The 12,360-nt window shown below is 40.4% G+C and overlaps 1 protein-coding gene across 1 annotated transcript; it reads right to left on the reverse strand.

Annotated features, from left to right (window-relative positions):
- Positions 1–1,712: 1,712 nt before the first annotated feature.
- evx2 (even-skipped homeobox 2) lies at positions 1,713–4,012 on the reverse strand (the record flags this gene model as incomplete). Its single annotated transcript, XM_079731494.1, has 3 exons — positions 1,713–2,318; positions 2,989–3,224; positions 3,616–4,012. 3 exons carry the CDS (start codon positions 4,010–4,012, stop codon positions 1,713–1,715), a joined length of 1,239 nt encoding a protein of 412 aa, XP_079587620.1.
- Positions 4,013–12,360: the final 8,348 nt, after the last annotated feature.

The raw sequence follows: 12,360 nt of genomic DNA on the forward strand, positions 1-12,360 counted from the left end.
TTTAGTGGTGAATTCACGGGCCAATTGTAAAGGCTATGCAATGATCAATTGGCATGTACACCCAGTGTTCTAACATTGAAAACATTCAGCAAGTCACATAAATAAATTAAAGTGTTCAAAATACCTTACAATCCACAAATCATGAAACCTTTTAATCAGAACAGTGTCGGTTTTCAAATATCAGTAGTACTATTAATGATATTTCCAAAATATTTCACGATTTACATTTCACATGTTTTATAACTAACATGGATGTGATGTCCCAACAGGAACGAATAAAATAGCCTGTAGCTGTTTTTTACACGCGCAGACAGTTTGCAAAGCTCTATGCTTTTTAGTCTCAACTTTCAGGGCGTCCCGTAGGCCTACTATGTGTGCGTGTGTGTGTGTGTGTGTGTGTGTGTTTCTGTGTGTGTGTGTGTGTGTGTGTGTGTGTGTGTGTGTGTGTGTGTGTGTGTGTGTGTGTGTGTGTGTGTGTGTGTGTGTGTGTGTGTTGTATGGGTGTATGTGCATGTGTATATGCATGTGCATGTGTATGTGAGCATGTGTGTGCATGTGTGTGCGTGTCACTGTAGGTGTGTGTGTGCGCGCGCGCAATGGCAGAAAAAAACCCCTGCTGAATAAAATAATGGAAATTGTGAATTTGATGTAACGAGGTCGACGCCTGAACAAAGCATCAGCGGTGACTAAGAACTCATACATCAAGATATTCTTCACACGAGGTAACGCATGGTAAGGGTTCCTGGTTCACTCTAATACTCTGAAATCCTCCGCGCCTCGGTATTAGCCTTAATGTACTCTGCATGGTATGTAACATGGATGTTGGTGCAGCCGTCCCGTCCTTTGTATGTCTAATGACTTCCCACTGCGGGTTGTTAGGGCTGACAGCGGCTCTCAGAACGACCCAACTTTCTCTCAGTCGTGCGTTCAGCGAGCCTCCATCTAGGTACATGATTGGCAATTTTTGTCATGATCCTCTCATTATTAACATAAAAATTGACACGACGGACGCGACGCAAAATTAGATGCACCTTCTGGCTGATTAGGGGGTCCCAGGGGTGGGGGTGAGGAGGGGGGAGGGGGAGGGGGGCTGGTGGGGAAGCCACTGCTGCCAAAATCCAGTTTTCACACCATTAGAACAGAGGTGAACGACATCCAGTTGGGTACAAAAGCCATATTTTGTAGGCTACTATCTAAACCAGAATTCTCTTTGTGTCTTTAGAATTGGGCCTCGTAAAAAACGAGTTAACAGGCGTGGTGTAGTTGTTTTGAAGATGCATGAGCGTTTGAAGGATGATTTTGAAAAATAAATGAAATCAATATATATTACAAAAAAGACCACAAGTAAAGCTGTCGGTATAGCACGCAGTGTTTGTGTCTTTAGTCTGGCCCAGATGCCCTCTTTAGATTTAGCACGGCTCGTGGAAAATAAACAACATTTACCGAAAGGCCTTCACTAGAAAGCCTTCAGAATCAGAATCCGCATAAATGCAGGTTTGAGTCCTCAGCCCTCCCGCTTGTGCTCAGATAACACATTATAGTGTCACTAAAGAGAAACCATTTAAAACGGAAATAAACCAGTGTGTTTTAAATAGGGACTAATTGACCTTGGGGGTTAAGTGACGCGTCGTGTTCACAGCGCGAGGGGATTGGGGATCAACAGATAATATAAGTTATCTCATCTGATAGACAACTTATATAGATAATATAAGTTATCTATTCAGGGAAGACTCTTCTCGTGGATCCGGCGAGGGCACCGACGTCTTGCTGAGCACCGCGGCGGAGTAGGGCAAGAATCCACTCTCGGACCTCTGCCCGGACGCTGTGCAGGTAAAGTCCGCGCTGGTACTCCTGGAGCCCAGCGCGCTCGCCGCCTGGCTGCTATGGCAACTGAGACACGAGCAAGGCCCCGATGCCGACGGCGCGCACACCGCTGCTGCCGCCGCCGCGGCTGCCGCTGCTGCGGCGGAACTGTTCAGGCCTGCGGGCGACTGGTAAAGTCCGGGGTGTCTGAAGCTGCATAGGAGCTCGGGGCGCGAGTAGGGATGGGAAAGCGCACGGAAAGTATCGAGAGGGCGGATGGAAGTGGCGAAAGGTGACGAGGCGGCACCTGTCGCGGCCGCGGCAGCTGCTGCCGCTGTGACACCGACATGCGGGTAGTAATGTAGAGGCATGTGGGAATGGAAAGGGTACGGTAAACTTCCGGTAGCTGCCGCGTGCGTCATCATGTAGGTGTAGAAGCTGGGGTCGGCCGGATGGGGCCAGGACATCGCCAGGCGCTGCCGCTTATCCTTCATGCGCCGGTTCTGGAACCACACCTGTAAACACAACCACGACGGTTTAGGAAAGGCTGCACTAGCACAGGCCTGTGGTCCTGTTATATACCGTATAGTTCGTTTATTAAACGAACTATACTGTTGACTGGATGTAATCTGACATGTGGGGTGTGTTTCAAATGGTTTATTTGCGTATTAAGCAATTTTGATATTTCTTCCATCCAAATAGGCTTTATAATTCTAAGTTATTATTATTTAATTACATGTTGGAAATCGAATGCCTATGCTGTGGTAAAACGTGACAAAAAAACAAACATTAGAGGACTATATCATGGAATAGCGTTACATAGTTCAAGCAAGTGAAAGTATTTTTTTAAATAAAGATATTTAGCGTGCATTAGAGGTGAGTTACTCTTTGGCCTTTTCGCATTAGGCTATATGTTGTAGGCCTACTGGGCATCCCTTGGGCATTCGAAAGGTGTGTGTGAGTGTGTGGGTGTTACGTGAACCTGTGTTTGCGCGTGCGTGTTTGCGCGTGTCAAAATAATACAAACATAAGGCCTATTTATATTTTCAAATTCTGATATTATGGAGGGTTTATATTTATATAGGCTGACGATAAAATATAAATATATTTATGGCCCACATGCAGTCCATCCAACAAAAACATAAATAGCAAAATGGAGCAGGCTAATATCTCTCTGTAGCCTACCTTAATTGTAGTTTCTGGCAGATTTAGCGCTGCGGCCAATTCACATCTTCTTGGTCTCGAAACGTAATTTTCCCGATAAAACTCTTTTTCCAGTCTTCCGATCTGTTCCCTGGTGAAAGCAGTGCGGTACCGTCTGACCTGGTCGGCGTTAGAACTGTTGGATCCTCCCATTGAGTTCCCGTTGAGATTGGACATAGAGTTGGAGCTGGAGGTTCCAGAATTACTGTCGGAAAACCCTAAAAAATACAGAGGGAAGGTTAATTACTTTGAAGATGCAGGGCCGCAATTACTCGAATTATCTTTATGACCAGTCATTTTTAAATTAAATGTAAACTTTGAAAAAAACATTAATCTAAATTACATTTTAATCTTGATACTTTTCGTTTTATTATCGTTATATTTTTACATTATTATTTAGGCCTATTATAGCAAAAACAATAGCCTAATAATAACAGTCTAGCAATAAATCTAACAAAACACACATAGTATATACTACTTCCAATAACAATAACGCTTACAATAATTCTAACAATACTAATAACAGCAACAAAAAATGGCAAAACAAAATATATTTATGCACAAAAAAATCACACCTCAAAAAATAAGATTTAAAACCAAAACAAATACCTTTATTGTTCTCCTTGTGCTGGCTCGGGGAGCGATGCGAGGGGCACCCCACCTCCACATCGCTGTTAATATCGGAGTCCTGCGAGACTTCCGGGTACAAACTCATCTTCTTTCTGTTCTCCGAGGATGTAATGTCCGCCGAGGAGCTGTTCTCGTTGTTGTGGTGCGGCCCGAACAGACTGTCGATCTCGAACTTGCTGCCTTTGCTGGGAACGTCCGAGTGGCTTCCATGGAGCGAGGCGGAGGTGATGCGCGGGCTCAGACGTCCTCCGTGCTGGGAGTTTTCCAGGGCCTCGAGCACCGAGTTGCCCGCCGCGTCTGAGAGTCTTTTCCCTGCGATGGGACTGTGCAGACCCCTCTCCATCAGGATCATCTCTTTTCTTATCCTCTCCATCATTAAGCCGCGCGAGGAGAAGAAGAAGAAAAAAAAAGCGCACACCTGTCCCGACGCACCAATGAGTTGTGACTGAGCTTAATCCGCATTCAAGTCAGCAACTCTCTCTAAATAACTGTCTCTAAACCTTCTTCTTTTTTTTTTTTTTTACAAGCAAGCAAGCCGCGTGGAAAAAAAACACGAGAATATGAATGCAATCGTGCTGCTGGATCAAGCGACTGGTTTTAAAGCGAGCATCCTTCCGGCTACCGCTCCAGAGATATCACACGTCAATAAGTGCTGGCCGCTCGTTGTTTAAATGCTCGCGTGACGTTTCCGGAATGATCATTTATTGTAAGAAGGTTTATAAGCAAATAAATAGGAGGAGACTGTCAGCGGGTGATGGAGGCGGCCTTCGACGGGAGAGGGGATAGATCCAAGCAGAGCGGGAGGAGGAGAGGTGAGGAGTGAGCGTGTCCCTGGGCTGATCTGAGTCTGCTCTGAGCGTCCCGGGTTTGGCCTCTCGGCTGGAATTGACAGTCTGATTAATAAAATGAACGGGGCAGCGGTTCCCTCTTCATTTAGGAGTATTATTATGCTTTGATTCTCTATTGTTTCTCTCCCTCCCTCTCCCTCCCTCTCTCTCTCCCCTGCATCCCCTCCCATCCTTCTTTAATCACCACAATTCCCTTTATTCTCGTTAGCTCTCTGTTTTTTTGTGTCTTACTTCAATAAACATTTCCGCGACTTTTCCAAAACTGCTCTGCGTTAGTGTGATCATTGAGGTGACCCAGATAAGGGCGAACATACTTTTTTAAAACGCTGCTCGGCATGAGTTATTTATATTGAATCATTTTTCGGGTTATTTATTTTTGGTTTCTTTTTTTTTGGGGTGCGTTTCGTTTTACTCGTCACGTTTTTTTCCGCTCGTTTAGATCTTGGACAGCACAATAAGCTGCATTTTTATCATTATTACTATTCGACCAAATGACAAATGCTAACGAATGCTAGACTTTATCAGCTTTTATTAATGTTTTCGTTTTCAGAATTAACCATCCAGGCCGGTATATATGCAACTATTTTATTTTGTATATTTTTTCGATCACATAACTATATTGACAGACCTTTTTGAGAAACAAAAAATCTATTTAGCCAGTTTGTATTCAATCAAATACATATTAATTAGAATTAAAACTATAATTTGGAATCCTTAACCCTAAACGTAACAGTTGATATTCTACCCTACTGTTCTATGGCAATATTACTATTTCATAATGAATCTAGGATAAACGTTGGTCGACGGTCGTTTTAACGAACAGTGTTTCGCAGCAGTGGTGTGCAGGCAGGACGTGTTTTCAGCGTGGAGAGATGGACTGCAGAGCACAACGTGCCCTCCAGCGTTCTCTGGCGCCCCCTGCAGGCTCCAGGTCATAATTACACACTCTGGGACACTGGGGATAGAAATTCACAAAACACAGGCATGAAAATGGCATGTATGACATACCAGGACCAATGTCTCATTAGGGAGGACATAACGCCTGGCAATTCTTCTCATGAACTGTAAACTCTTCTGCAGTATTTTTCTTATATTTCATGTTGCAGAATACTCCTTGTCTTTTTATTTAGGAATGGGTCTATATACTCTAATATTATTACAATTCTCATTATGTCAATATATTAATATTGTTGATTTGTTTTCAAAGGAGGAAAACAGCATGAACATCATATGAAATATCCTTTGCAAATAAAGCATTTGTGTTATTTATATAGATTATAGCCTACAATATAATTATTGATATCTTATATTATTCTCATCAACTTAATGACAATAATATACAAAAGTATAATGATTTTAATATAACGTATTCCAACATAGGAAAACACGAATTCCTCTTAAAAGTGTATTTGATTTCAGCACTTGAAGAGCAAAGTGTTGAATATATAATAGGCTATAATATTGGCAATGACGGGAAGTATGGGAGTTTTCTCTTGCCTTTTAGTGGGCAAGGGTTAGGTCATAAAAACATGGTAAAGCCGTTTGAGAGTAACCGGGCTATACAAATCAAATGGACTTGGGAGTAAAAGCATCAAAATTCTTCTCGTCACCATGTTTTATGTATTGTTTTCCTGCTTAATAATCTTTGTCATATCTTGTGCGAATTTCCTTTTTTTCTTCAATATTTTTATGAAGGCATTGGGGTTTATTTTCTGTACCATACGTCAAATAAGGAAAATATATCCAACGTTTCTGATCACGTATTTTTATTGGCAAAATAAATGTAAGCAAATGCAATATTGATATTCACATAACACATAATAACACACGCATGTAGTCATCCGATCCCTATTACAAAACATTATCCCGAAGTATTGTAATTATCTCAGCGTATAGGTTCTCGTGAGGGTAAAATAGAGTGCGACTGACCAATCGGAATTCCTGGATTGTGATCATGTGATTTGTCTAGCACTATAAAGCTGATGCTCAACGGTAGAAGAGGCTGGTACGGTTGAACATTATTCCCCTACATAACATCCGTTTTTATGGATTAATAACCAATTATATTTATTACTCATACAAGACTCATCAAATTAACATCTGGCTTGTGATAACACTAACACTGTGAATTAATTCACAAAAGTAAACAGGGCGGAGAAGCTAATAGTAGAAGTAGGCTACTGGTTGGCCATTTGGACTCAATATATATATATATATATATATATATATATATATATATATATATATATATATATATATATATATATATATATATATATATATATATATATATATATATGTATATCATGCAATTGAACAATTGAACAGAATTAACAGAGGGAATGATTGATGGAATATAGCTATTTCCATAGAAATAGTAATAACTCTTGCAATGTGTAATTGTATGAAATACATGGATTTCCTTAAACATTATGACTTGGGTATTATGAAACAAACGTTGGCTATGGAGGCAGAAATCCAAACATTATATGTGTACATTCAATATACTGTAGGTTAGTTCGATAGTCTAGAAACTATAGTCCACACTGGGCTGGCTAAATCTGGCACCAGTCCGGTGTCAAACGTTCCATAACAGTACAAGAATGGGGGCCCTATAAATGGAGTAGACCAGGTCTAGGGGGGTCTGGGGGGGCACATAAGGACACTTGCGTTCTCCAGCCTATCTGATGAAACACACAGCAGTGGGCTGTAACTGGGAGCCAGGGAATTAACCAGTGTACTCAGACAGGAATATCTGCAATTATATTCAGCAGCCTTGCCTATTATCTATATTTATATTCTCTATTTAGTCATCTGGCAAAGAGACCAATGTCTCTTGGCTAAAGAGACACGCAGTTAGTTTGGAAACATGTCTAAAGTATGTGGGGGAGGTGGTCTAAGAGGTGGTAAAGGAGAAATACATGCAGTAGTCTTTGGAAATAAGGGATCGAATTCAATATATCCTGCACATTGATTATTAATCAATAGGGATTATTATGAGAAAAAAAAGACTGTCAGAACAAAAACAAACACACACACACACACACGCACACACACACACACACACACACACACACACACACACACACACACACACACACACACACACTAACACACACACACACACACACACACACACACACACACACACACACGCACACAAATACAGGAAGCCAGACAGATAGGCACACAGACATACATAGTAGAGGCCTATTTGTCATTCAGGTCACAAAGTTGGATCAGTATTAGAAAACGAAATGTGAAAAGGGTTTATTTGGGTCCTGGTTACAATCTGAATGCAGACATCATTAGACATCTTCAAATGATTATAGACCTCACATTCAGTACGACATGCATGTTGACGTAATTGGATGAAAGTGGAGTTGATTTTATTGAGCCTCATTATTCTTCCAACGCGACATGCTGGTGGTTTTATGAAATTCTTTGATCATTCTCGTCGGTCTGACGTCAAACGACGCTCTCTATATATTCTCTGAGAGATCACTGTTTTATGCGAAGTGAGATTGCCATCTAGCGGAACTTGTATTCCACTACAGATATGGTCCAATGTAAAGAGTTGTTCCCGGTTCCTTTAGCTATCTGTTGCCCTACATCATTGAGTTAGTATCAATTCGTCACGCCAACATATAGAATATATATTTGGTTATATAATTTTGTAAAAAATTAAAGGCATGTGTAACTTTGTACTTTTGTTCACTACAAACCTTTGTTTTCTTTCTTCAAGCCTAAATGAAAATGTGCAACTAGTATCATATTGGATGCATTTAAAATAGGTTGTACCTAAAATTGGTTGTATTTATGGATTGGATTAAAATACATTATTATTTGTACAGGCCTATTTCTTCCCACTTCCAGTTTGAACAATTAATAGCCTATTTCGCCCCTGGTCAAAATAGTCACTTCGATTTCCGTCTGTTTCTTTATAAAGCAGGCCAACTCAAAATAATTTCGTTGTAGGCCTACTAGCTTTTATTAGGTCACATGCATATTTTCCCTTTTAAACTGATGATCGTTTAATTATGTGTTCGGCCTAACTCCAATAAAGCGCTTTCTACTTCTTATCGGCCGGTATTTGATCGTCTGGTACACTGGCTAAGGGTGTTTGTTTTCACTTAACACAAATAAATTCATACTGCAAGATAAACATTTCATTTTATTGCAGTCTAAAAGCCGGACGATTTAGCACAAGGCCTACTTGAACCGAGATAATCCTCTCGGCTGAATAAACCTTTAACCATGGCCTCCACCACGTTACGCTATCCTACATCACGGTTTATATTTGCCAAAGGCAAAAGTTTGTTTAAATAAACCTAAATCACCTATAAAGGACACATATGCCATGTAAAGAAAGGATTGAGGGAGAATGCATTTGGAAATACGTCATGTATGCTACTACAATAAGTCGGCGTTGAGAGGAAATATCTTTCCTAGTTGGCTGAAAAATATTAATATTTGTAGGCCTACTCACCATGAGGAGAATGGCCTGTTTAGCGCAATGGGAATCAGCAACATACCGTCCAATGTGTCCACTTTAAGTCACAGATCCTGGAGGAACTGTACCTCGGAATGAAATCCATAGAGGCTAAATTCAAGTTCGATTCTACTTCACCACGGAGTCACCACGGGGGCTTCCCCCGGACCGTGATACCAGCATGAGGGGAAGCCCACTCCATAGTTATCCGTCTCACTATAGGAGCCTGCTGCTGGACATTCCCCACAGCGCCAGAGACCTTGAACGAGGATAAACTACTTGCAAGTTTATGACCAAGGACAACCGGCTGCGGATATGAGCTCTTCAAAGGCCCGCGGAGCCCAATCCGCAGTTTGGCTCCAGTTTCCGTGTCAGTGTTAAACTTGAAAAAGAAAGACGAACAAACGACAGAGAATCGTGCCGCTATTTTGGGCCTCTGAACAACAAGGACAAACACCATCGTCTCAAATAGTCATCGCTTTGGAGCCTATTACCAGTCCTTTCAAATTGCGTCGGAGGAGTATCTGTTTTTAAAAAGCTACACCTCGTTTACGGTGTGAGATGAAGTGGATATCTTTTTGAATTGCAATGCTCTGTTTTAAGGACGAACACCGTGTTTTTTTGCTTTAAAATTGGCCTCACACTGTGGGACATTTCAAGGGCCTTTTACGCAGACAAAGGCTGGACAAACCGATAAGGCCTACGTACATGTTGTGATATAACGACTCAAACGGGGAGGTTGATAGACCTTCTATGGTTTTATGAAGGAATATACGTTTTTATCAGGATTACTATTTTTTTGTTTGCGTAATTACTTCAACGTAAACACATTTCGAGCTAGGTTTACGTTCACTGTATGTCTAATGACGCTAACTTGGTACCTGAAAGTTTGTTATAAATTCTTTAGGTCTGTTGTTTAATAAATAATTATAATTCATGGTGTCTAATATTCTGCAATGTTGTGCGTAGGAGCCACATCCCTTGTAGCGTGTGTGGGGGTCTGATTGCTGATTACCTGGGTGGTCCCTTCAGTGAAAGCTTGCACTTACACAGAGCCTGGTCCTATTTGTGGAGTTGTGGTGCCATCTACTGGATGTTCTGCACAGTGACCTACATTTTTGATACCTTCTCTGTAGTACTACTAATTTAAGGTTATACTACCCGATATACATAAGGAATCTAATTTGAAATCCCCTTCAAGTAGCCTTCCTGAGTAGCTATACTTAAATAGGCCCACGCACTCCATGAAGCTTCACCTGAGTAGGCTGTCGACAGTTTATATAGACCTACACGTTATGTTATTCTGCATTACTCTACAACGCCCTAATTGCAGCCTTCTTTCTAAATATTAAAATTTTAACATTTACATTATGCATGCAGCACCTATTGTGTATTATTATTTGAGAGATAATATTATTTTACAAACAGTCCATAGGCATCCAATCATTTAGTGATTAGGTTAGATTTCCGTTTGCCGCTTAGAACAGAACATTTGGCCAGACAAAATGACTGAACTTGACTTAATCAACATAATGTTAACGATTAACTGTAATATATATATATTTATATCAAGAACATCGTTTTGGTAAGCCTTCATTAGAATTATTTCTTAGCCTATTTATTATTTCTTAACACAGTTATCTTCAGTGTTACGTAAGTAGATCTACGTTTTACATAAAGGATATTTGTTAATATTTAAACCACTGTACAGCCATAAGAAGCCATGAGGCCTATGAGGAGATCATTCAGAATAGGCCGCAAAATGACGATCGACGAAAAACGAATAACTGTGGATGCGTTCGTCAACATCAACGCTGTCTGTCTGTCTGTCTCTCTCTCTCTCTCTCTCTCTCTCTCTCTCTCTCTCTCTCTCTCTCTCTCTCTTTTCCATCATTCACTCATTCATTCATTCATTAAATTCGTATACCTATTTGGTGAATCCAATATTGTAATACGCACAGGCCTCTTTAAAGTTTATTTTAATGGTATAAGATGGCTAATGATTTCTGACCAAACTCACCCTCTATAATTATTGTTATGAGCCTAAAGCTATGACGGTGTATTCCTAATATTTGTAGTCTATGTTTGTATTGCAATTTAATTTATTCTGCACGCTTGCATCCGATGAGTGTTACGTGTTATCGATGGTTAAACAATAAGAGATGGAGATGTGTTTGAGCAGTTTGGTTTTATAAAGGACAACCTATTTGCAGCAATGTTTTTTTCAGAAATATACATAATTTTTATCTAAGAAGTGTCCATCTGTATGTGTGTGTGTGTGTGTGTGTGTGTGTTTGTGTGTGTGTGTGTGTGTGTGTGTGTGTGTGTGTGTGTGTGTGTGTGTGTGTGTGTGTGTGATTGCGTGTTTGCGAGTGCGTTAGTGCGTCTGTGTTTGGTTGTGATTATGAACTAAGTTAAATAATTGAGTATTTACTTCATATGATAAAATAACTAAATTTGGATATAGGCCGATACAGGCCTACTGTAATCTTAGATGATTTTTGTTGCAATGACCAGTTATTTTGAACAAAAACAGCCTTAAATTATGTCAACTACGAGGTATCTATAATAAAAATAAAAATGGGAAAAAATATAAAACAATAAAATATATAAACCCCAAACTTGTTAGATTCCATTCTGATTCCAAGATTCCAAACCTTCAAAATGGCGCATTAGCAGCCTCGTGAACTTACCAGTTTGAAACCAGTATTAGGTTATTTTGGGATGGCTGAAAAGCGTTAATGCAAACTCTTAAAATGTATTTTTGTGCAGGCCTATGTATCGCTTTAGCTGTTCCAAGTGAAGGCTGCATCTTCTGAAAACCAGGATGAACATTGTGTTTGGCGAGCGATCAGCCTGCAGGCCGGGACAATGTTCCATAGGTATAGCGCAATAATCACAAACCAAGATGTTCATATTTATCCTCCTATAAACACTACTTCTCCATCTGCACATGCAATTATAAATAGTTGGAAATATCCAATGGAAACGCGATAGATCTGGATAAAAAGAAGAAGAACAAAAATAGTTTTTATCTTTATGATCGTTGTCTGGAGCTCTTCAGCACAACGTCTTAAACCCGGGTGTGGTGTGGTGAATAAAAGCACTAAGATAAAGAGTCATCGTTTCTGCAAGACAAAAAATCTAAATCAGAAAGAAAATATCGCTTCAATAGGAGGATTTGGTACGAGGCGAAACGGCCCCCTCCTCCAATAATATTTCCTCATGGCATATTTGCTTTAGTGTACTGCGACCGAGGGAGGGACGGAGGGCTATGTTTTGCATATCACGTGACCCGGTATTAACAAATCAACAATTACCTTGCCTTTATTTTTTAGGAGTCGCTAAAAGCCTTTCCATAATAAGCGCGTTTGACAGAGCTCG

The sequence above is a fragment of the Pollachius pollachius genome (assembly GCF_949987615.1).
Source record: "Pollachius pollachius genome assembly, chromosome: 3".
NCBI lineage: Eukaryota > Metazoa > Chordata > Actinopteri > Gadiformes > Gadidae > Pollachius > Pollachius pollachius.